This window comes from Sorex fumeus, unplaced genomic scaffold, assembly GCF_029834395.1.
Source record: "Sorex fumeus unplaced genomic scaffold, SorFum_2.1 ptg000037l, whole genome shotgun sequence".
In the NCBI taxonomy this organism is placed as follows: Eukaryota; Metazoa; Chordata; class Mammalia; order Eulipotyphla; family Soricidae; genus Sorex; species Sorex fumeus.
Window position 1 is genome coordinate 72,705,876 of NW_026606094.1, and position 25,947 is coordinate 72,731,822.

Genomic DNA, 25,947 nt, shown 5'->3' on the forward strand with positions numbered 1-25,947 from the left:
TTTTCAGATTATATCTTGATTGTTACTGTGTTTGGCATATCGAATACGTCACGGGGAGCTTGCCAGGCTTTGCCATGTGAGCGAGATACTCTCGGTAGCTTGCCGGGCTCTCCGAGAGGGGCACAGGAATCAAAGGCAGAGGAATTGAACTCAGGTAGGCCCAGTCAGCTGTGTGCAAGGCAAACGCCCGTTCGAGACGGTGGCGTCTGGCCCGGGTCATGGCAGTGATTTTGGATTGTAGGAGCAAGCAGTTCTGCTGGGGCAGGCTCAAGTCTAACCTGTTCCCCTCCAATTAACCCCAGTCTGTTCAGCCTTGCGCAGTCCAAGATTAACTGTGACTGTTGATATTTTTTTAGATTGATTTATGGGTCTTTGAAGTGAGGCCAATAAACGGGCTTGTATAGCTGAGCCAGAGGTGGGTTTTGGCTCCTACATACCTAACTTTTGGCCATTTAATTTCTTGGGAAACTTGGTCCCGAGTTGTTGGGGTCTGGCCAAAGGCACACCACCGATTTTGGGGTATCAGGAAGCCTGAAGACACCATCAGGCTGCTGATGCACTCACCCTGCTGGCAGCACTGTACCTTTCTAATTTATTTCTGCTTAGGACCTACGTTCTCTCTGGGATTTTGATCCTGTGGTACTTGTTGGTTTTCCTTTAGGTCTGATGTATATTTAAAGTTTATCCCAGGTAAGCAGATTATATTTTGATATTATATATTTTTTAATTCAGTCTGTTTTTAAACATTTTTTAAGTGAAGATAGTAATTGCTTTTATATTTTTCTTTTGAAGAACTTCTTTTAGTGTTTCTGAGAGAGTTTTTGTGAGAGGGTTTTAATTTTTTCCAGTTTTTGTTTGGAAATGTCTTGATGATTTGGGGGGGGCGGGTATTTTTCCTTGGTGTAGAGGTCCAGATAGTGGTTTTTGTTGTCATTTGGGTCACACTTATGGTGCTCAGGGCTTCCTCCTGGCTCTGTGCTCAGGGATCACTTCTGGCAGTGCTTGGTGAATCATATGCGGTGCTGGGAATCAAACCAGGGCTGGTGTAGGAAAGGTAAGTGCCTTAACCTACTGAACTCTCTGGTCCCTTCTGACTGGTTTCTTTCTCTAGCACTTCACGGTCACTGTCAATGTCCTCCCGTTGTTCATCGATTTGCTCCAGCGGACATTGTGAAACTTGTTACCATGTTTGGCATATCCAATATGTCACAGGTAGCTTGCCAGGCTTTGCCTTGAGGGCGAGATACTCTGGGTAGCTTGCCGGGCTCTCTGAGAGGGGTGGAGGAAACGAACTCGGGTTGGCCATGTCGACAGTGTACAAGGCAAGCACCCTACCCACTGTGCTATCGTTCCAGCCCCACTCATGCCTGTCTTTTCCATCTTTTTCGCTTTCTTTGCTTCACTTTATTTTCCCTTGCTTTCACTTCTAGTTCATTTTTTACTTATTTCATCATGTCTTATGTGCGATGAAATGCATCTAGCACTTGAGATGTTTAATCCCATCTCCTTAGTCTTTCATCATCCCTGGGGGTAAATCAGCTGACATTTTTGTTGTTGCTCTTCCTTTGGCTTCTGTTTTTGTTTTGTAGGGACCACAGTTGGTGCTTAGGGACCAGGCGTGCCAGAGATGGACCCAGGTGCCTGTGTGTGTAGGCATATGTGTACTCTACACTCACGCCACATCCCCTCCACCTTTGACTGTCAGCTTATTAGCACTATGATAAGCCATGCTGTGGTTTTCGCCAGTCATTCTACTTGAGATATGGAGAGCTTCTAGACTTTGTGAAAATTCTTTCCTTTTGTTTTCTTTTTCAAATATTGCTTTTGTCTCATTCTTTAATCTTCTTGCTCTCTACATATCAATATATTGGATTTTTCTTACTGTATTCTATAGGTTAAGTACACTCATGCATATCTTTTTTTGGGGGGAGGGGACTTTTTGGGTCATATCCGGTGATGCACAAGGTTACTCCTGACTCATGCACTCAGGAATTACTCCTTGCGGTGTTCGGGGGACCATATGAGATGCTGGGAATTGAATCCAGGTTGGCCACGTGCAAGGCAAAAGCCCTACTCGCTGTGCTATCGCTCCAGCCCCACTCATGCCTGTCTTTTCCATCTTTTTCACTTTCTTTGCTTCACTTTAGATATTTTCCCTTGCTTTCACTCCCAGATCATTTTTGATTTATTTCATCATGTCTTATGTGCTATAAAATATATCTAATTTAAATTTAGTTTGGTATTTTTTTAGTTTTAGAATATCCACTTTTTTATTTTTTTCTCCTCAAGATTTGTCTTGTATGAAAACCTTCATCTCTTTCTTTATATTTTCTTGGGAATATTATTCATAGACCTTTTAAAAGTACCTGTTTATTAACTTGCATTTCTGAATCACCTGTGGATGGTTCTATTTCTGTTATCTATTTGTCTTTTGGGTTTTGGTTATAGTGTCCTTTTTTTTAGCATGTATGATTCTTTGAATTGAATGCTAGACATTGTATTTGAATAACTATATAGGCTTTGTTACTTTACCAAAAAGCTCTTTTTTGTTGAAACATTAAACTATTTGACTATTTCATTAGTTCTAGTCTTCATAAAGAACCTCAAATTTTTTATACTTTTAAAATAAGTATATTCTTTGTTGACCAGAAATCCTTAATTGTGGCATAATCAGTATCTTGTGAGGACTTATAGTTTGTATTTTTGAAGTTTTCTTTATTAACTTCTTTTTGTCCTTAGAGTTTTGTGGTACTCTCATATATATACACATACATATTTTGTCTTTTTGCAATATCAACTTAATTAAAAAATGCATAATTAAAATTTCAACTAAGTATAGATCCCATATACCTGAGCCCCAGAGACCGAGTAGTTTACAGGAATTCCAATACCCTCTCTCCTATATTTTTAATTAGCTTCATAGTTTTAGCTTTCACATTTATAAATTTACAGTTTTGTACTGGTTAGTATGAAAAGGTCCACTTTGATATTTTCCCCATTTAGAAGGACTACTTTCCCAGTATTACCTGAAAGTACACTATATACTCTGAAAGTATCTAATATGGTTAGATTTTTAAAAAGTGTGTGTGTGTATTTTTGGCTCACACCCAGCAGTGCTCAGGGCTTATGTCTGGCTCTGCGCTCAAGGATCACCGTGATGGGATTTGGGGTCCTCAGATGGTGCTAGAGATTGAACCCGGGTCGGCTGTGTGCAGGAAAGTGCCCTACCCACCGTACTGTCTCTCCAGCCCCAGTCACTTAGGTCAGAGACCACCTTCTAGTCCGGGCTCTCCCCAGTGAGTTATGAAGCTCCTTTGTGACTTTCTGCTGAGTTCCACACACACCGAGTCTCCGCTGAGCTTGCTGACCTGCTCCTGTGGGCTTTGGGCGGTAACTGAGACCACGAGACCATGGCTGTTCATGCAAAAGCTTTGTATCTTATTAGCACAGTCCTAGGTGCGCCGTTTTTCCTTCCAGGGGTGACATCAGTGTATATGGATCTTTAGTCTTTCTGTAGGCCTTCTCTGAAGGCATTGGGGGCTTCTCCCTGCTTGTCTGGCCTATTCCCACGCGAGGGAGGGAGCCATGCCCTTTGCCGGGGGTTGCTGCTCCCCACACCGTCTCAGGACTGCTGAGCCCTCAGTGTGGTCTTCCGTGACCAGCCCCACCTCCGCCCCCGTGTCCTGGTCTGTTTTATCATCACCACTTGCAATGATTTTACTGTGACTTACCTATTACTCTTCTCTCTAATGGGCTGTGTGATGGCAGCACCTCTCATTTCCTGTTCCTGGGCTGGTACCTGGCCCACAGACGTTCTCAGTGATGTCTTTACCACTGCCAGTAGCAACAGCAAGAACCACAATAAGACTTAGGGCCTGAGATGGAGCTCAGTGGTAGAGCACACGCCTCGTCTGTCTGAGGCAGGGTGGTTGGTCCAGGACCTGCAAAACCAAACAGAGAAGCAAAGGTGTGGGCTGTGACTCAGTGGCAGTGTGTTTGCCTTGCATGTGTCTTGGGCACCACAAAATGCCTCTAACAACAACAAAATGATCCACAAAAGCCCAAGCAATAGCAAGATCAACAAACTTTTGCTATTGGCCTATTTGATATATAGTCCTATTACAAAACACTGTTCTAAGTTTGTTTTGGTTTTATTAAAATTCTGTTGATCTTCTTTTTTTTCTTTTTGGGTCACACCTGGGATGCACTGGGGTTACTCCTGGCTCTGCACTCAGGAATTACCCTGGCAGTGCTGGGAATTGAACCCGGCGGCCGCGTGCAAGGCAAACCCTCTACCTGCTGTGCTATTGCTCCAGCTCCGGTCTTATTTTTTTATTCTCTCCTTTCTTCCCTCCCTCTGTTATTGAATTGTTGGGATGTTGGGTTCCACGTGTTTGTTATGCGGGTGTTGCGTGTATTTGTCTACCTGGTTATGGTGCTCGCTCTTGGGTGTAGGTCAGGGGGTTCTCACAAGAAACTGTAAAGCTCACACACTCAGCTGCGGTGCTCCCTAAGGCTCCATGCCTCTAGTTGTGGTGCTCACACATTGTTCCAAGTCAATTCCAAGTTAATTACTCCTTGACTTCCCATAACATTTGTAGGCGGGATGGGAATACTATTACTCAGCTACTCAGGGAAGTTGCTTTGCTTGCCCAAGTGTGTTGACCTAGTAAGAGGCAGAGCAGGATATTCAGCCCAAGACACCAGCTCCTGGGGAAGCTGGATGGATGAATGAAGAATGAGTGAATGAGTGAACACATGAATGAACAGGGCCACGTTCCTGGAGGACAGAGTCGCAAGGTGGTTACCGGCTGCAGTGTGGGCGTGTCTAGTCACAGTCCGCTTCCCGCCCACCCATACCGTTTTCCTGCGATGCTGTGGGGAGTTGCTCCTTCGTGCTGAGTCCCACTCTGCGGGTCTCTACTCCTGAGCCCCAGTACCACAGCGTGCTGGTGAAGGGCCGGGTGTGTTCCAAAATGCAGGCACGTGACAGGGAGGGGGCTGGACAGACACAGACCCATGGTCCAGCCACGCTGTGTCGGGCGACCGGGGTAGGTCACTCCCCTGGTGGACCTCAGAGCCACCGACTGTCAGGGGTGGGTGGGCCCAGGGCCGATGGTTCCAGCTCCAGCATTTTGCTGTCCTGTTGTTCTTCCTGCCAGAGTTGCTCTGGGTGTTTCCAGCATCAGCGACTGACTGCAGAGAGCCCCTGCTCTGTGCCGGGCACTCTGTGGGAAAGGCACAGGGCCCTGGCACTGACGGCTGACTCCACACACACACACACACACACACACACACACACACACACACACACACACACACCTTACCTGCAGCCTGAGTGGTCCGGCCTAGGGAAGGACACGGCCCCGCCACTTGGCAGTCCCTCCCAGATGGACGGCTCTCTGAGCTCCTCTGGTCCAGCCATTCAGGGCTCAGCATCCCTGGAATCAGTTCCAGCTGCAAGCGTGAGGCGGGGGATGCCTGTCTACAGCTCTATGAGGTTCAAGGCAGGTCAGTTGTTGCAGGGCTAAACCCTGCTCCCTGGGAGCCCATTTCCCTCTTACCGTTGCATGATGGCCACCTTAGCTTCCCCCCTGACCTGTGCCTTTCAGACTGTGCTGCTTGACCTGACCTTCTCGGCCTCACCCGGGCCCTAATTAGCAGCTCAGTGGGGCTGCAGTTCTGGGGTGAAGGAGGCTGCATGTCTCCAGGCTGAGGGCCAGGCTCCAGGGCCCCGGGAGTTGCAGGTGTGGGTGACTTATGGGGCAGCTGCCAGGAGGAAGTGGAGGAAGGCAGAGGAGGAGCTCAGCCGGGGCAGGGGGTGGACTCTGGCTGATCCGAGGAGGAGGAGGAGCACCGATTGACCCAGAGCTGCACCCACATGTAACCAGGGGCTCCTGGCAACCTGCTGAGCCCTGGGTGGACCTGGAGGAAAGGCAGTGCCTGGAGATGGCACCGGTCAGACCCCTTAGCAGCCACCATGGACAGCAGCTGGGGCCAAGGAGAACTGAGCCCCAGTACCTCACCCTTACGCCTCCTATAGTCCTCCATCCAGTGCTCTCGGATAAAGTGGGCATGTGGCAGAGCCTGCTATTTGGCAGTGATCTTGTTTGGTTTTGTGTGGACCACACCTGGCAGTGCTCAGGGTTTACTCCTGGTTCTGTACTCAGGGATCACTCAGTCCTGAAGGACTCAGGGAACACTTGCAGATCCAAGCAGGGTTGGCCACGGCGAGACAAGCTCCTTAGCCCCTGCGCTCTCTGCAGCGCAACGGGGATGCTCTCAGGACGTTGCAGCTAGGAGAGGCCAGATTTTGTGGTGAACCCATAACCTGGGGCGAGGTACTGATGGACTGTTTCATCCTGTAGCCCCTTACAGGCCCCAGGGGTCCAGGCCCACCTCTGGGTCAGTCCAAGTTCCCACATGTCGCTCCTCGGGGTTTTGTGGGAGAGTGGACAGCAGGTGGCAGCAGATCCCCGTCTGTCTCCAGGATTCGGTCCAGGCCTGGGCTTGTGTCATCAGGAGACACCGGCTGGCCAGGACCCTCCCAAGAACCCTGGGCCACTAAGCAAGCCAGCTGGGAGGGAAGTCAGGAATTCTTACCCCCCCTGGGGCCCGAGTCATGGTGGAGCCGGGCAGTTCCCGTGACCTGGGAGGAAATGGGCAGAGCCAGCTGGGGCCTGGCAAGGCTTGGCCAGGTTGTGCCTGGCATTTGTGGCCCGTGGACTGTTTCTCATATCCGAGTGTCCAGATCTGGCCGCCTCTGCAGCTCCTGGGGCAGGGGACGGGGCGAGGACGGGTCATTTTCCATTTCGACTGGTTTATGTCAGATGCAGAGGTCTGGGGCATGTGCCCTTGCTGCCTTCTGCGCAGCGGGTGGCCAGCAGTTGTGGTGCCCGCGTGGGCCTGGGCCCCTGCCACTGTGGCCCCTGGAACCTCATGCCAGCCCTGGGCCAGCGCCCTGTGGACCCGCAGTGGAGTCTGCCCAGTGAGCTTGCCTCCCCGCTCTGTGCCCTCGTCTGCCCCATGTGCCCCCCTTCCCCAGTGTCCTTCCCAGGCCTGCCCCACCCGACCTGCCAGGGAGAAGAAATGCCAGCGGCTCTCCCGTGTGCATTCCAGCAGATCAAAGCAGCGGCATGGCTTAGCGGACCCGCGGCTGGAGCCGGCGTGTCTCTCCATGACTCAGAGCTGCTGGGAGCGGGAGAGAGTGGTCAGAGAGGGCGAGTGCCCACACAGGGAGCACCAGACAGGCAGCTCCGAGGTCCTCCTTGGACCGTGCCTGGGCCTGGCCAGCTCTGCACATGCCCAAGTGAGTCCCTGGCCCTCAGACCCGCAGCTTCCCTGTAGGGCGCCACAGAAACCACTGGGGTAATGGGAACCCGAGGGCAGAGGGGCCGTGGGGATGGGGGAGGTGAGAATCCGAGGGCAGAAGGGCCGTGGGGATGGGGGAGGTGAGAATCCAAGAGCAGAGGAGAGGATGGAAGCCTTCCTGGCTGCTTCCTTTCACTCCATGTTGCTTTCGTGCCAGGCTGCTGGACCCATGGAGGCGCCAGGGTGGGCTGAAGCTAGAGAGGCAGCAGTTAGATGCGGACCGTGAGGAGCGGCCTCTGACTGGGTGCTGGGTGGTGTGCAAGGGCCCCGGGGCAGCACCCTCAGTTCTCTCGCCTGTTCCCCGCCCCATCCCATGGGGCCTGGATGACAGGCCTGCTGCCTCTGGGTCACACCCCAGGCCACGGGCGCTGGCAGCGTCACCTGGACTTCGGGGGGAGGGGCGGCGGGGGGGGGGGGGACTGTAGGGGCCCCAGGCCCTTTTCTCGCCAGCTTTATCCCGGACACGGCAGTAAATGTTGAGTCAAAGAAAGGAGGGAAAATTCTGCTGCTCGGTTTGGGCAAATGTCCTGAAACTTAAAACTGATAACTCTTTCATGGAACTGGAACAATCCAAACCTTATTCTCAGACTGGCTTGTTGGCATGTTACTCATTTACTTCTTTTATTCCTCCATTCACTCAGCCAACTAGTATCCATCTAAACATCCATTCATCCAACTGACCATCAGACCCACCCACCAGACTTGCCTTGCTAGCCGGGCAACCTCCCTTCACCCTTGCCAGCTATGAAGTCTCACCACGGAAAGTTCTGGACACGGCCTCTCCTGCCCTTCCTGCTCATGCTGGCTCTGGCCCTCTCATGCCTGGACCACGTCTGTCTCCCCAGGGAGCAGACAGGGCCCCCTCGATTCTGGTCAGAGTCAGTCCACATTGTTGAGTGCAGCAGAGTCATTGCTTTGTGTGGGGTGGGCAGGCTTGGGGTAGAGTGGGGGTCGCTTCCATCTCTAACTCAGGGGTGAGAGTGGTGACTTGGCACTCAGGGAAGCTCAGCTGAGAGCCACAGGCCGTCCCTCTCCCGGCCGGATGGATGAAGCCCACCGTGCGCACCAGCCCTCAGAAGCAGAGCACTTCCTGACCAAAAAAGGGCAGTTTTTGATCTCTATAAATAATAATTACTAAAGCACTGTAGCACTGTCCTCCCATTGTTCATCAATTTGCTCAAGCGGGCCCAGTAACGTCTCCATTGTGACACTTGTTACTGTGTTTGGCATATTGAATACGTCATGAGTAGCTTGCCAGGCTTTCCTGTGCGGGCGAGATACTCTCGGTGGCTTGCCGGGCTCTCTGAGAGGGACAGAGGAATCTAACCCGGGTCAGCCTTGTGCAAGGCAAACGCCCTATCTGCTGTGCTATCGCTCCAGCCCCTCTATAACTAAATGTTATTTAATTTCATCCACCTGGGGACCAGCTGAGATCTCCCTGTGCCCACAATGCCACAGCACCCTGCCACTTTTCCTCCAAGAATAGGGTTTTGGATTGAGTTTGCTGGCACCCCTGACCCTCTATTCCTCAAGACCCAAGCAGTGTTCCACTTCCAGGCCTGTTTTAGTTTTACTCTTTGTTTGGCTTTGGGGCCGCGCTTGGTGGTCCTAAGGGCTGATCTCTGGCTCTGTGCTTAGGAGTCACTCCTGGCAGACTCAGGGAGGGGGGGGCGTCTGTTGTGTTGGGGGTTGAGCCTGGGTTGGCCGTGTGCAAGGCGGTGCCCTACCGGCTGTCCTGCCGCTGTCCCTTCTGGCCTGTTTCTGCGGGACTCTGCCGTGGCTTCATGGCTCTGGCGTTGTTCGTTATACTCTCGGCTGCTGCAGAGAGAATTGGGTGTGCCGTGTTCCCCGAGGGCTGGGAAAGGGGCTGGTTTAAGTGAGAACGCCATGGCGCCGTGGCCTGTTTCCATGGGGCCCTTCCCCCGCCCTCTTGCCGCCATGGACTTCCTCATGGAAGGCCACCCCGTCTCTCCTAGTGTGACCACGGCGACAAGGAATGTGACGCGCTCGGGCTAGTGCCCCTACCTTGACTTTGATGCCCAGTTCCATCTCGGCCCAGTGGGGCAGAGATCGTCACATCACAGAGACGGCCTGCCAGGCGCTTTCCTGGATCGCCACATTCCTTGTGTGAGCCTCATTCCAGAAAGTTCTACTGTGTTTCCTCTGCTCATTCCACAATAAGCTGCTCGAGCCACGGGATTCCTTCCATTTCCTGCCGAGGCCGGTTTCATAGCCCCGGGGCCCTCAGAAGTCGCGCGTTTCCTGACAGAAAAGGCAGTTTTGATCTCTGTATAAATAAATGTTATTTAATTTCATTTAATTCAGCCGAGTGTGTACAGAGGGCCTCTCCCTTGTTTGAACAGCGCCAGGGAGAGAGATGCTGAGGATGAGGCTGGCCACCATGTCAACAAACTCTTTTACAGGATGTGATTAAGGCAGGAATGACCTGGGGCCTGGCAGGCAGCTGCAGAGCCCACTTGCCGCTGGAGCTCCTGTGTTCTGCGTGTTTCTCACCAAGGCCCGGGGGCCTGTCCGGGCCAGAGCGGTGGCTGTGTCCCCTCCCCTCCTCCCGTACCCCCCGACAGACAACCACACTCAGAGGAACATTGGCTCGGGTGACAGGGAGGGTGCCGAGGCACAGAGCTGACCCTTCTGAGCTCCTGCAGGCAACCTCTTCAACCTGCTCTCAGGTCCCCTGACTCAGGGAGGCGAGCTGGGGAGCCAGCATTGGCAAGGAGGGAGATCCCGGGAGCCTCGGGCAGCATGGCAGGCTCGGGTGGACGCGGGGGCAGGCGGGGCGGCTGGCTGGGACATGTGTGGGAGCGGGAGATGGGGCACCCCAGTGCGGGCACCCACTGGGCGTGCGGCCGGTGCGCTGTCTGGTGTTTCTGGCTGTGAGGCAGTGACTGACTGTGGGCTGTGCTCCAGGAAGACAGTTCGGACCGAGCTGAGCGACTGGCAGCGGGCCGGCTACCTAGAGCCCTGCCTCTCTGGTCTGGCCCAAGAGATCCCACCAGAAGGCCGGGAGCGAAGATGGCAGAGACTAGAGAGGGAGGGCGAGAACGCAGTCTGGGTCAGGACCGAGTGCGGGAGGCCTATGCCCCTGGGCAGGCCTGTCCAGTGGAGCGCTGGCCCCCATCATCAGAGGCGCAGGATAAGGCAGGCTGAGGGGAGATGCCCACAGGAGGCTGGAAGCACATGTTTCTGGATAGTGGGTGACACCCGGTGGGAGAGGTGCGTGCTAGCTGGGGTCAGAGCAGGAGGGGGGAAGGGCAGCCGGGGGTCTCCAGGCAGCTTTGGGGTCTGGAATCAGGGTGGGCAGGACCACATGCCCCCAGAACATGGAGCTCTCCAGGTGGCAGGTTCAAGGCCACAGGAAGGAAACTCGGGCACAGGGTCCTTGTGTTGGCAGGGACAGCCACGGAGAGGATGGGGGTCACTAGCGGGGCCTCACGGCAGGAAGCATATGTGTGTGAGCATGTGTGTGTGTATATGTGTGAGTGTGTGTGTGTGCGTGTGTGTGTGTGTGTGCACGTGTGTGTGCGTTTGTGCGCATGTGTGTGCATGCATGTGTGTATGTGTGTGAGTGCATATGTGTGCGTGTACATGCATGTATGTGTGAGTGTGGGTGTGCATGTGTGTGCGCGTGTGTATGTGCATGTGTGTTTGTGTGTGTGCATGCACGCGTGCTGGAGGGGACTACAGGGACAGGGGCCACGCTGTCTCTGCCGCGGTCCGAAGGCCCGATTGTCAGTTGTCGTGTGGGCCTGGGGCATGGCGAGTCCCCATCGCTCGTCCTTTCAGGCCCCTGTGAATGAGCCAGTTCTGCCCGGCGGCCTTTTCCATGTCCTGTGAGGTCTGTTCCGAGCGAGGAGAGTTTTGTTGGGCTTGGGCTCTCGGCGGGAAACACGGCTCTTTATTGTACTCTGAGACTCGGAACTGTGGAGCTACCGTGTTTAGTGACCCTGAGCTGGCCGGGCTGAGGGGGCCTGAGGTTTAGCTGGTCAGAATCACCACTTCCTACGGAGTGGGCACAGTTGGGGCTTGTTGTTGTTTTTAACTCTTTTTGCGATTGAGTTTCTTTGTCTAAACAAAACAATATCGTAGACTGACCTTCCTGAGATTGTAACGAAGAATAAGCAAAACAACATCTCTGAATAATTGGTCACAAACGTTCCCTTAGTACAAGCGTTCTTGCCGGCGACAGCCAATGCACCCTTGAAGGGATGGAGATATCCCTCAGCAAGTGGAGTTGTTCATTCTTTCATTCTATTTTATTTTTCATTTGGGGGATGTCTGGGCCACACCCGGCAGTGCTCCGGGGTCATTCCTGCCGAGGCTCTGGGGTCCACATGTGGTGCTGGAGATTGACCCCGTGTGCCAGGCTGGCACTTTAATGCCTGGACTGTCTCTCCAGCCCTAAATGGAATGTTTTAAAGAGGGCTGGGAAGTAAAGAGTAGGGTATATCTCAGAAGATCATGACAGGCAGAGAGGAATTCCCAGATCCTCGGTGTGTCCCTGGCCTGGAGGTGGGGCTGAGGGCCTGGCGGGGTTCAGGTGGGCAGGCCAACCTTTCCCCTCTTGCGCAACATGAGCCCCTGGACCACTGCCCTTACTTGCCCCCTTGCAGTGCAGGTCAAGGTGGAGTCGTGTCTATTGGAAGCCCGGGGGTTGGTATGGGCATTCATCCTGGCCTTTCCCTCTGCCGGGCCAGGCACAACAAGGTGCCCTTGCATGTGCCCGTGGGCCCCCAGGTCCCGTGGGCACCAGCTCTGAGGCTCTGTAGAGGCATCCTGAGGTGAAGGAGCCACAAGGGAGCACGTGGCCATCTCAGGCCCCAGATTCCAGGCCGGCCCCCAGCGCATCTGCCAGAGCAAGGGGCACCTCCTCTGCCCCTCACGCCCCCTCCCCCAACCCCTTCAGAAGCTGCTCTCGAGACTTTGGGGGTCCTGTCGGGGTTTTGAGAGGTCGCCAGGAGCACTGTGCTCCAAGCACCCTTGGCAGGTTTCCCAGGAAGGAGCTACAAAAAAAAATGCAGGCAGAAGTTTGAGTTTTCACAGCCAGAGCCTGCCCTGCTCCTGTCTCCTCTCAGCCTCCTGACAAGTCCCACTTCCGGCCTAGAAGCCAGAGAGCATCTAATGCGCCTTCTCAGGGTGTATTTGCAAAAGAAGCTGTGCGTGGGGGAGAGAAGTCGGAAATGGAAGTGCCCATGAGATCAAAAAAAGAACCTGCCTGTGGAATGTAATACAGACATTGGGGCACTGTTTTTGTTTTTTTAAAAAAAGAGAAAACAACTCCAGCAGGGCGTAGTGACCTGAGGCAGGATCTGGGGGCGCTCCAACAAGGATCTGGGCTGGAGCATGCAGGGACAGGGTGCCACTGGCGTGGACTCTTGGGGCTTCTGCAGAGAAAGGATTGCATGCGCGCCTTTGCTTATACAGCGGGAAGCAGCCGGGCAGGGAGATGGAAGCCCTGGGTCTCTAGTGCTGTTCTTCCACCTTTCATGCAGACTGAAGCTGGAAGGGAAAATATGAAACACAAGGAGAAATCGTCTCAGTGACAGCCATTAAGCAGTGTCCTGAAGGGTGACGAGATGCTCACTGCCCTTTGTTAGAAAGGTATCAAAGGGGTTCGGAGCGATAGCATAGCGAGTAGGACATTTGCCTTGCATACAGCTGACCCGGGTTCGATCTCTGGCATCCCATATGGTTCCCCAAGCACCACCAGGAGTAATTCCTGAGTGCAGAGCCAGGCGTAACCCCTGAGCATCGCTGGGTATGACCCAAAAACAAAAAAAACAAAAAACAAAAAGAAAGGTATCAAAAGGGAAAGGTGTCTGTCTGTCTTTCTCCAGAGTTCTTCAGGAGACCCCCAGCCCCCTATAATCTAGAGCTTCCCTGCCTTCCCTTGAAACCTTTTCTGAATTCAGGGAGAGGAAAAGAAGGGCCACAGGTCCTGTGTTGGCACTGTGGATGAGATGGAAGGGTGGAGCACCAGGCTGGTCCCAAAGCGGGAGGGAGGGGCCTGCGTGCCATGCGGCCCCCTCGCTATGCGGGCACCCACTGTCCCCGCTCTGCAGTGCCACAGCTGAGCCCAGGCCTCGGCGTCCACACAACAGAGTGGCCTCTCTCTTCCTGAGCTGCTCTGCTGGGCACAGAGCCGCGGAGTCCTCCCACCCCTCGGCAGCTCTCTCCTCCTTGCCCCCGCTGCGGGCGCTGGAGCCTGCCTGCCACCCCCCGCAGCCCCCCAGCCGGACTGGCAGTGCCGAGCTGGCCCTGGCGTTCCCTTCCGACCCTCTGGATGTCTTCCAAAGGCTCCAGCCCTTTGATCCCGCCACATCACGAGCCTCGACGTGACATTTCCACCAGGAGACTGTCTGACATGGGGCCAGCCGCTCCATATGGTTTTTATATTTGTTCTGGAAAAAGCTCCAGATACCTTTGGTCAAAGTGCTTCCTGTGGGCCGCCTCTCCAGGCCCGTTCCTCACCCACGCGATCCTGGAGGGGCGGCCGGGTGGGGGCCCTCGGAGCGTGTGCCGCTCAGGAATGCTGAAGGTGGTAGGGGCCGGTGAGGGGCTGGTGAGGCGGAGGGCTTTCCGTCTCATGTCTGTGCTCTGCGGGAGCCCAGCGCCAGCTTCTTACAGAGGTGCCCGTGTGTGGGCACGCAGTTCTCTCTGCCTAGTAGGGGCTGATGTTCGGTCTCCCTGTTGGCCCTCTCATGTCGGGGAGGAGAGCCGGAGAGACAGTCTGGGGAAGATGCTTGCTTCGTATGGGGAGGACCCCCGCCCCACAGAAGGCTCCCTAGTGCCACCCCCCACCAGCACAGAGCCGGGAATGACGCCCCAAACACTCCACCACCCGCACCAACCAGAACCGTGCTGGTACAGCTTGCCCTGCACTGCCAACCTGGACGCCCTGCTGCCTGACTTCTGTGTGAGGTGGTCCCTTTCCCTGTTTGGGAGCTCATGGAAAGTTCCAGCACTGATTCCCCCCCCCCCCCCACCTCCTTTGAACACAAGAGGCAGCTGGCTGTCATGAACCAGGCCGCAGGAAGCCCTCCTGTCTCCAATGTTAGGTTTTTACGAGTCAAGCTCAGAGCTTGCACAGCTACTTGGGTTCAAGGCAACATGTGTCTTTCTCCTTTTTCAAAGAAATACCCAGAAAACAATCTGTGCTTTGAGAGTAGGTCAGAGTTTCCTTGAGATTCTTTTTTTTTTTTTTCTGGAATGAGACAGTGTGAGGTAACCGAGGAGGAACCCTTCAGCCAGCCCTGACATGGCCAATTTCTCTACCACCCAGGCTAAGACAGTGGCCCTGGGCTTCTTCCCAGTGCATTGAATTTCTGGGGAGCCCAGGACAGCCAGACACAAACAGAAACCAGGGCAACCAACTTTAGGTTCTGGGCCACGACCATGGCTCAACCTGGGGCTCATGCTGTTTGAGTGGCCTTTTAAAGAGTACGACCATGCCACTGCATGGGTATTGCCAGTTTTGCCGAAATGCAAGATCTTCCACATCAGTGGGACCCATGCAAAGTGTGGGTCCTTGAAGCCTTGGAACTTCTTCTAAATCAGAGGCTTACCAGACAGTTGTGATTATTATTGATTTTTCTGGTGAAAACAAGTTCAAAAAACATTTTAAAAAAATGGTATACAGATATGATCTTGAAACTGAAGCCTGACATCGATACCCACATATCAAGCCTTGGGAAACACTCCCTGAATTCTCGCTGGTTTTCTTCGATTGATGTGGACCTGGTTTGTATTAAGTCATTTCTGGTTTTCCTCATTATGGAGTTGGACTCACTGCCCTCATACTACTGCCTCCCACGCGGGGCTTTTTGGGAGAATTTAGTTTAAAACTGCTTTGTAAGTACTGGGCACTCTAGAAGGTGTCCCCCCCCCCACTGGACTCCCACCAAGGGAGTGGGTGTTTTTGCTAAGGACCAAGCTGTGGGACCTTGAGAATTCTGAGAATGTCACAGAAAAGAAGGTGGAGACCGCAAGCCACTGCTATTCACTCAAGGCCTCTGGACAGGGCATGTGTGTGTGTGTGTGTGTGTGTGTGTGTGTGTGTGTGTGTGTGTGTGTTATGAAGAGCTAAAAAATAGTGCTCTCTACATGGCAACTTCCTCACCTTTTCTAAGGAAGGAAATAAAGTCAAATTTCCTTATTTCCATGTTCTGTGGAGTGAGCCTTGGGCCCAGATAGCTTACTGCAGTATACACTGGTTTTTCCTGGGGCCATGGCCACTCCCGGCTTAGTGTTCAGGGGTCACGGGTGGCTTCTAGCAGTGCTGGGAAACCCACAGCAGGCAAAGCCCAGTGCCTGGCCCGTGGCCTCTCCCCGGCCCTCTCTCATGGCTGTTCTTTCGGGACTCCTGGAGTGTTCTGAGTTCAGAATGAAAACATTTCATCCCCAAAGTTGTTTTAAGCTTCCCTTTGGCACGTTGACCCAAACAGAACCTAAGCGGATTTTACAACGAGAGGGACTTGGAGAGAATCAGCCTCTCTGCTTGGGACGGCTCACCTCCCTGGATGAACACGACCGGACAGGACAGGGGACGGTGCCAGAGCACAGCTTCTCCCCACAGCTAAGTCAACATCTCTACATGGCTGTCTGTCCACCATGGCAGCCGCGGATGACTCTTACGTCAAGGCCTCGGCAGGCGTGTCGGAGACTCCCTTTGACAACTCCAAGTGCAGCTTCTTACTCTCTGGGCCGGGCCCAGAGCCCGAGAGGGCAGCGGAGGGAATCCTTCCCATCTGGGCTCTGCCGCCAGCCAGAAGGACACAGCCTCTGGGAGCTGCAGCTGGGTGCCTGGAGCCCTCACCGCGGTCCTACCACTGGGCCTGGCGTCTGGTTCCCCGCTACACCAGGCCCCTCACCCCATCTTAGCTTAGCATGAGTCAGCGGGCCCACCAGCAGGTCATCACTATAGTACTGGGCTGAGCTGGACAGTCTCATGCCGTGGGCTGAGGGGAGATGCGAAGAAGGGGGCCCTTGGTGGGTGCCAATATGGTGAGAGAAGGCTTCCTCGGGGCCTCTGGCTGTGTGCCGGAGCTGGACCCCATAAAAGACCAGTTCCTCCTCCAGAGGGCAATCAGGCCCTCTGTGCCCACCGTCATAGGATCCGTGGAGCCAGGCCTGCCCAGTGCAGCTTTCAGCCACACCCCAGAGCTGAGGCCTGGGGGATGGACAGGGAGATGTGAGTGGGGGTACCTCCACCCCCACCCTGCTAGAGAAAGCCCCTGACGGGAGACCACCTGCCTCTCCAGGTGTGTTTGGGTCGTGAGAAGACACATTCGGTGTCTCTGACACTGTCCTGGCATGAGGAAACTGCCCTGATGTGTGGGGCTGAAGGTTCTAGTTGTGCCTTTGCCTGAGAACCAGCCAGTCTGGCGAACGCTGCTCCACCCACCCGTAACAGGCAGCCCGGACCTTGATGGGATGAGACTAGAGGCTCCTAGTCAGCCTTTCCAGCTCTTCCACATGAACCAGCTGCAGTCTCCATCGTCTTCTAGGGGGAGCATCCCTGAGACACCAGCCCTCTGCCGAGGCCTTGTGCCGAACTGGGAGAACAGGAGAATAACAGCGTACTGGTCATATCCGGTACAGTTTTGTTTTTGCAAACTGTGTGCCCTGAAAGGAACCCTCCCAGCCCGATGCATTGGTGAGCGGGATAAAATTCTCCTCTGTTCCCGGAATGTGCTAGAATCTAGCCTGACTCAAGGCAGGAGCAGTGTTGGAGTTGGTTTCAGATCTTGCCCTGGCTCCACACACTTCTTGTCAAGGATGCGTGCCAAGGCTGGGGCGGGGTGCATAGGGAAAGATAGTTAAGCCGAGAAATCATCACCAAAGAACAATGGGCCGCGGGGGACGACGTGTGTTCTCTGCTGCGGGATGGCAGGGCGATGGCTTTTCCAGGAGGATGCAGGCCCATCAGCACCCCTGCACCCCTCGCGGCCTGTCCTCACCCGCGATCTCTATCTCTGCACAACCTTCGTCATCGGGGATCCGGATGAGAGAGGCTCGGGTATGCGGCCTGATTCCCAGCGAAGGCTTCTCACCAGTCTCAGGAAGATCATTCATTTGGGTTGAATTGTTAAGGCAGATTGTTTTCACAGTATTCCAAGCAGTGAGCTCCCTCACAGGAAATGTCAGACCAGGCGATGCTAGTCAGGTTTTCCACATCCTTCAGAGGAAAGAGAAGACAGAACACACACACACACACACACACACACACACACACACACACTCACACTCACACACTCACACTCACACACACACACTCACACTTACCCACCCACCACCATCCTACAAAATGCCAATTTCTTTTATATGCTGAAGGTCAAGCTTTGGGGTCTGTGAAGGTCACTCGGCATTGTGGTGGGGCTGCACAAGATGACTCCGTGATAACCCGGCCCTTCGGGAGACCTCGTGTTCTCCGTGCCTTAATTTTAAAAACGCCTGCCTGCTGGGTGGGCCTGGAGGTGAGGCAGCCGCGGGCGGGCGGGCACTCCCTTCCTCCTCACTGGGCTCTGCTTCCTCATCAGGAAGAGCAAAGGTTGTGGCAGGTGAACGAGCCTTCCCGACTACCTGGGGACTGCTGGGCCCCTGTGCCAGGGGCGGCCGTGCAGAAATGGAAATGGCCGCCCTTGCAGGGAAGGGGAAGGGAAGGGGGTCTTCCACCACGGCCACTAAGGACCACAGGGCTGGGCTGCTGTGCAGGGGTTCACCCTGCCTAGCTCCCACTTCTCACTGCAACTCTGGGGTGGGTTGGGAGGGTCGACGCCAGCGCTTGATGGGGTCTCCCAAGTCATGGCACGCCCCCAACTGCTTGCTCCCAGCCCTCCCTAGAAGTGCCCGCAGGTGGGGCTGGGAGGGCCCAAAGCACTGGAGACCAGGTTCTCTCGGTGTTCAGGTGCCGCAGCCCCTCAGAGACAGTGCTGGCAAAAGGGATGGTGAGGCCTGAGGGGTGCATCTGTGGCTGGCTGATGCACATCTTGTCCAGGCCCTGCCTGGCCATTCTGGACCAGTCTCTGATCTGCTTACTCCCCGGAAGGTGCTCTGTGTGTGGGGGGGGGGGAGGAATCTGGAGTGTGGTGTTCCAGGGTAGGGGTAGGAAAGCCAGGGCTGGGGAGCTGGCAGCTGCTGACAGGCTCTGTGGGGGAGGGGTTTCATTCAGGAGCTCTCTCCCGCATCCTGTTTCCTTCCTCTGGAAGCATCGGCTTCGGCTTCTCGGAGGGTCTGTCCTGCCCAGGCTGAGCTCGTGCTTCTCCTCCCAGGACTGTTTGCCTCTCGGCGTGCCTTCCTCCCCTTGGATCATCGTCCCTGATTAGTGTGCCACCATCCGAGGCCCCGGGTCTCTTTAGATCATTTTGGCGTCCAGGGTTCTTGAGAGCGGGTTTGTTGTGTCAGCTGGCTTGACTTAGGGTGTCTCAATTTCTCAGGTATTTCATAATTCTGGGGGCTGTGTATTTTGAATACCCGTATCTTTTAAAGTGGGATTTCAGAAACAGACCTCGCCCCTCCCTTGGCTCCAGGGATCTTGTGTGATCTGGTTAGCCAGAAGCTTCCCGTCCCCGTCATCCACCGTCCTTCTGGTCATGGGGTCACTGACTTGAGGACCATTCCTGCTGGCTCTCGCGCTGTGTGGGTGGGGTCCGTTTGGACTCCGTTTCCACTGGGTTCTGATTTTCATTAAATGTTATATTGGGGCATGAATATTGTCTTTATTCTCAGGAGACCCCTTTCCTTTGGAGTTCTTAATTGTGCAGCCAAGTATTTGGAAGCAAACCAGGGGGTGGAACCTCCTCCATCTTCTTCTTAAGAGAGTGAAATATTCTGGGTATGGGATGCATAAGCAGAGAAACTTTTTTTTTCTTTTTGGGTCACACCCAGTGATGCTCAGGAGTTACTCCTGGTTTTCTGCACTCAGGAATTACTCCTGGTGGTGCTTGGGGGACCATATGGGATGCTGGAAATCGAACCTGGGTCGGCCACGTGCAAGGCAAATGCCCTACCCGCTGTGCTATCACTCCAGCCCCAAACAGAGAAAATTTTTGTACTTCTTCTTCCTCTGGTTGTTGTTGTTGCTATTGTCATCGTCATTGTCTTCCTCCTCCTCCTCCTCCTCCTCCTCCTCCTCCTCCTCCTCCTTTTCCTCTTCCTCCTCTTTCTCCTTCTCCTTTTTCTCCTTCTCATTCTCCTCCTCCTCCATAGTTTTACTGGAGCTTATTTAGAGAGATGTGAAGGGAGAGAAAGGGAGAACTGTGCGTTTGAGAGAGCACAGGCTGCTCCACAGTGCAAGTAGGCAGCAAAGAGACAGAGACAAGCGACACGTGTTCAAGGGGCAGCTCAGGCCTGAAGAGCGAGCCAAGGAAGGCGCCTTTGAGAAGCTTGTGAGCCTGCCCCGAGAGGCCTCTCAGCGCCCTGTGGGTGGACCTGCCCAGGTGCCCCGTCTGGTCCAGAAGAACCTGGTGTCTGTACAGGGAACTCGTTCCATCACAGTGAAGGGAAAGAACAAGGCGAGGGTCCAGCAAAGACCCAGTTGTCCAGTACTGCGTCCTGGACCCATATCGCCTTGCACATCCACAGGGGCCCGGGGCCTTGCCTCTCCCACGGGAACACACAGGGGAGCTTGGTTGGCGGTGGGGATGGAGCCCCTTGACCCAGCAGGCGGGTATCTGGGCCCGGCTGTCACGGCTCTATCACGTGCACGCTCGGGCACATGGGCCCTGGGTTTATCTGCACCATCGCATTTTGAAAAAGTGTTTTGAATCCCTTCATTCATCTTCTTGTCATTGTTTTCCAGAATAGTTTTCACTCAAAGGCTAGAACATGCTTTTAAACTGACCTTTTAAACTTGGAAACGCTTGTCCACAAAGGGACGCATGAAAGGAACAATAAGCGCATTCCCCAAGTGTGAGCATAGCGGCCTGGGAAACGGCCGGAGTCTCCCGAGCGGGCTGACGGATGGCGCTGGGGAGGGGGCAGGTCTCATGACCGGGGGAGCCCGGCGTGCCCAGGGCACCAGGAACACCCCCACCCTTGCACTGATGCTCGTGCTGCCCGCGTGCTCTGCTCTTGGGGCCCGGGGGGGGGGGGGGCGTGGCGGGAGGGGGTGTGCTGGGCCAGGTGGACGCGTCCCCACACTCTGCCAGGGTCCAGGGCGGTTAGTGGGCTGTCTGGCCCTGGGACGTCTGGGTTGGGTGGCCTTGTGGGGGTGAGTCAGCTCCTGGGAGGGGGCTCTGCACCCACTTAGGGAGAACCAACTGGCGCGGGGGGTGGTCTACCCCAGGAATGTGCACCCAGACCAGTCGCCCCCAACTTCGAGGCTCAAGACAACAGCAGCCACTTCTCTCACCGCTCTGGAGGGACCGGACGCTGAAGCCAGTGCCACGGGGCCAGTCGCACAGGTGTGGGCAGGGTGGCTGCTTGGTGGAGGCAGCGGGAGACCCTGCCTTTCCGAGCTGCCAGTGGCCGTCCACCACCCTAGCTGGGGGCCCCCTCTTCAGAGGCCTCACCACTCGCCATCCCCTCTCCTCCGTCTCCAGCTCCACCAGAACCCTTCATCCCCCACCCCGCAGCACCCCCTCCCTTTGGTAACATTGGCGGGTCTCAGATGCTGTGACTGGAAGACCCTGTGCCATCCTGATCACCACATTCGTGTCACACCGTGCCCCAGCCTGCTGCCTGGATAGCACCTCTGGGGGTGTGGGCCTGCTGGCCCCCAACCACCACTGGCTGTGAAAAAATAAAACACACCCGTTTGCAGGTTCCTGGGTTAAGGTCAGGATAGTGACCGGGGCAGGGGGGCACTATCCGGCCTCCCACACCGTGGAGGTTCACAGCTGTGTTCATTCCTTAGCCGGGTCTCCCGTGGGCCAGGAGCACTGGCCCAGGCTGGCAGGGAAAGCCAATGAGGGGCTATGTGCCGTGGGGCAGGGATGTTGCTCACATGCCAGGTGGGTTTCTGAGGGATGCGCCAGGCTTGTTAACAGCACCTTGGATGGGGAGGGGTGCAGGTGGACCGGGAGGGCACAGGGAGGAGGCCGGTCTTGTTGCTCCAGGGGTCCCACGGGAATGCCAGGAGTGCACAGGCGCCCTTGGGGCCAGGTTAGACTTGGAAGGAAGCTGTGTGCGCGGTCACTGCCGGAGTCTTGAGAGTCGCTGTCGGGTTCGCATTCTTCCTGCGCTGGCTCCCGAGAGCGAGCTCCACGGGCCGGGCTCAGACCCCACACGCGAGAGGCTCGGGTTTGATAGTCAGCCTCCCACAGGTGCCTGAGCACAGAGCCAGGAGTAGTGCCAGAACACTGCTGAGTGGCCCCAGAGCCAAAAAAAAAAAAAAAGCAAACGGGAAAACTCTAGAAACCTGAAGTCCCGGCTTCCACTTCTCTCCTCACAGCTCCCCGGGGACCTGGGACACGTCTGCCTAAGTCTCTTGAGAGAGGCTGACGAGCACTCTGTGCAGTGCCCGGTGGTCGGAGAGACGGGACTTGTCACAGTCCCGGTTATTGGCACCACGGGGCCGGGGCCTTGGGGGAGCCTCGGCGGTGACACGGTTGCACTTGTCCCTAGAAAGATGCCCCCAGCCTCCAAGTGATGGTGTGGGGTGCCCCGGGATCCCAGCCAGGAGATTCTTGCAGTGCTCTGGGCGAAAAAGTGTCAGACCCGGCTACCCACGAGGCCATCTGCCATAGGAATGTCCCAGAGATGCCTTTGCTGCAGCTCTTTCCTCTCTGAAGAGGCCAAGGCAGGTTTCAGAGGCTACCTGCCTGTCCCCCGGCCCCCCAAACCTTCACAGTGGACCCTGAGGGGAGCAGGGACAGATACTGGCTCTGGTGTCTCGGTGAAGTGGTGGTAACAGGAGGGAGAGACAGGGTGACACCTGCCCCCCTGGGGAAGCGAGAACTGGGCCCGCTGGAGAATGTGCTGAGGTGCAGGGTGCTCGGAGCTGCGCCCCTTTCTCCTCCTGCCCCCCTCCCTTAGGCCCTCCTTGGGCATGTTAGTCGGCCCTTCCCTGTGCAGACACAGTGGAACCCTGGACCACAGGGGTGTGGGAGTGAGGAGAGAGGGCAGGGATGAGTGGGGGAGGGCGGTGGGCGCCTCAGGACTGCGCACCCCTCCCGTGTACGGGAGAAAGCTGGCGCCCTGGAGCACGGCAGCCCATGATCGATCGTTAATCATCCCCCCTGCAAAGATGTCGCAGGACAATAGATTTCAATGCCACATTCAAAGGAGCTGTCACTTTATAGCTTAGTAAATGGTTTCCAGGGAGTGATGTCATGGTGTTGTTTTTTTTCAACACATCCTTTTTTCCTTCTTTTTGAACTGCACCGGCAGTGCTCAGGGGACCATAGGGGGTGTGGGGGATTGAACCCAGCGTGTCAGCTGCATGCAGGAAAGCACCCTACCCACCATACTATCTCTCTAGGTCCTTAATGCCCTCACACAGATGACGTGACTTTGCCTCACTTGAATGCATGCTGGAGGGGACAAAAAAATAAATAAATAAAACGAAACTAAAAAGGGCTCAGACATAAGAATAAATCAGAATCATAGGGGGAAACTATCAGTAATGGGCCAGAGAGATACAGTATGGGGGATTAAGGTGCTTGCCTTACACACAGCCAGCTCTGGGTTCGATCCTCGGCACCACACCTGAGCACTTCCGGGAGTGATCCCTGAGCACCGCCCAGTGTGGCCCGAAGCCCTGTTTCTCTGCTAACATGATGTCTTTGGTACCAACGCCTCATTGGCATGGGGGTCAGCCTCCAAGCAGTCCTCAGGCCTTAGGGGCCACTGGGTGGTTCTTGGCTGACTGGGCGGGAGGTTGAGTGCTTGGGTCCAAGGATCTGGTTCTGCTCCGACCCCACGGTGCTGCAGACCCCCAGGACAGCCTTGCTGTGCACGGGTTCTCCAGAGCCCCGCTGGAGGTGCTCGGGTTAGCGGGACAGGCGATGCCAGAGTTTGGACTCAGCTCTCTCTGTGGTGGAGCTGACTCCTGGGCCGGGGTTCTTCTTCCGCCTGACTGCTGACAGCTTCAGGAACACCCAGAGGCAGGGGAGAGAGAGACAGAGGCTGGTGGGTTTGTGTATAGTGTGTACATGTGCATGTGCGTGTCTGCGTGTGTATGTGCGTGCGTGTGTGTGTGTGTGCATACGTGCCTGTGTGCATGTTTGCCTGTGTGTGCGCATGTGTGCATGTGTGTGCATTGTGCATGCGTGTGTGCATGCGTGTGTGTAGATGTGTGCACATGTGTGCGTGTGTGCGCATGCATGTGTGAGTGCACGTGTGTGCATATGTGTGCATGTGTGCATGTGTGTGCATGTGTGTGCGTATTTGAGTGTGTGCGTGCGCAAGCGTGGAGGTGACTTGGCCCCATTCCATGTGGGGTCGGCCAGGGAGCAGAGAGCCTGTCCCCCACCCCCTCCCCGCACTCCCCGCTCTCTTCTCTGCTCCGTGTTTCTGGTACACTGATACGTTTTTCCCCCTTTTCTTTCTCCAGGAAAAACCTGTCGCCACCATCCAGTAAGGCTGGGGGAGAGCTGGACACCCTGGAGCTCGGTGGGTGAGGCCGTGCCTGTGCCTCTGCACTCCCTGGGGTCTCTGTTGACTGGGGGGGGGGTGCTCAGGGTCCCTCCTGATTGGTGGGTCGGGATGGGCTGGTCACACCTAGCCTAGTCTCCTCTCCCTCCCCTCCCCTCCCCTTCTCCCTTCTTCCTCTCTCCTCCCCTCTGTCCTTTCCTCTCCTCCCCTCTCTTCCTGTACCCCCCCTCCCCTCCTCTCTCTCCTCCACTGCCTGCCTTGCTCTCCAGGTCTGGCTGTTGGTGGGTCCACACTTGGCCGGGCTAGAGGACCCCTTTCTACATTTGGAGGGTCACACAGAGAGCTAGTGAAGACCTCTGCTCCTGGTCAGACTTTTAGGTCAGCTCTGCCCGGCAGAGCCCCCTTGACCCCTCATGGAAACCCTCTGGGCAGCTGCCCGAGGCCGCCGTATGCTTGGACTTGTGATGGGCACAAGCTCCAGGCTCCAGTGTCCTGTCTGGTGTGTTCTCAGTGTGACTGTGCTGCCGAGACCGTCCCCACAGCTGGGCAGTATGGCCCACCTGTTCTCTGGAAGCTGCTGCTCCCGACTCTCCTCCCCCCAGCCCCTCCAAGGATGGCCGTGCTCGGGCCGTGCTCAGGGCTGGGCCAGGCAGTCTGACGCTGGCCTTGACGGAGCTGAGGGGCAGGAACAGCCTCAGGAGGAGGCCAAGCGCAGGCTCCTGGGGCTTGAGGAGTCAGGGATGGCAGCGGAAGCGCGAGCATCTACAGAGGGCATCTGCCCGGGCACTGCAGAGTTGAGAGCAGGGCCGGAAGGCACAGCGGACCCACCTGTGAAACGCTGCACTTGGAGGCTTTCCTGACCGGAGTCGCGGGCTGGGCACCCAGCCTGGGGAGGAAGGTTCTCGCAGTGTCTGTGCTCTCTGCAGGAGGCCCAACCCTGTGGGGGATTGGCAAAGGGAAAGGAGAGGAAAACTGAGCCCTGGCCGCCAGCCACCAGGAGGGTCTGCGGAGGACCTTGGGCGGGGTGGGGTTGGGTTAGGGCAGGTGACCTCCCCACACAAGTCACTTTTCTCCCATTCGTTTTGGTAACTGCGTGTTAGCCATGCCCGTGCCAGAGCAAATCCCACACTGCACAGAGCAGCGAGACGGAGGGAAAGCGGCGGGGAGGGCTGGGGGCGGGAGGCAAAGAAAGAGCAGGGATCATCGGAAGCTCTCTGCTGGAACCAAGGTCCATGCTGGGTTCTAGAAGTTTCCATAGCTGAGCGTTGAAGGATGGGCCAATCAGCTGCCTCAACAAAGGCACAGAGAGAGAGAGAGAGAGAGAGAGAGAGAGAGAGAGAGAGAGAGAGAGAGAGAAGGAGAGACACACCCAGGAGGGAAGGAGGGAGGGGAAAGAGAGGAGAGAGAGAGAGGAGATAGATGTAGGGAGGGAGAGAGAGGCTGGCTGAGGCTGACTGGGGAAAGACATGGCTGAGGGTGATAATACTGGGCCCTAGAGCCAGGAGTGCTGTGCTGGGTGGGTGAGCACTGCTCACGGCCCTGGAAGGAGCCTGGAGGTGGGGTGCTGGTAGTTGTCTTCAGGGTTCCCTTTGGAGGTGTCTGACTTTGGCAGGGCACATGGAGGAGTCCAGAACTCCTGTCTGTCTGGGAGACAGATATGGGGGTTTCAGACCCCGAGCAGATGCCCCCGTCCTCAAAGGAGCCTCCTACCTCAAAGGAATCATCGCTGCCTCCTGCCCTGACAGCTGCCTGCCCTGTTTCTAAATTTTTTTAAATTTCTGCTCATTTTTATTTATTTATTTATTTATTTTGCTTTTTGGGTCACACCCGGTGATGCACAGTGGTTACTCCTGGCTCTGCACTCAGGAGTTACTCCTGGCAGTACTCAGGGGACCATATGGGATGCTGGGAATCGAACCCGGGTCGGCCGCGTGCAAGGCAACCACCCTACCCGCTGAGCTATCTCTCCAGCCCCTGCCTGCCCTGTTTCAGCCGTCATGGCACACACGTTATTTGTGGGAC

General features: G+C 55.5%; 1 protein-coding gene across 1 annotated transcript in view; it reads left to right on the forward strand.

The window, feature by feature from the left end:
• MINDY4 (MINDY lysine 48 deubiquitinase 4) overlaps positions 1-25,947 on the forward strand; it is a 93,883-nt gene that overhangs the window by 25,139 nt on the left and 42,797 nt on the right. Inside the window, exon 6 of the mRNA XM_056118355.1 lies at positions 23,885-23,943. Coding sequence (XP_055974330.1) covers positions 23,885-23,943 — 59 coding nt within the window. The remainder of the gene's footprint in view (positions 1-23,884; positions 23,944-25,947) is intronic.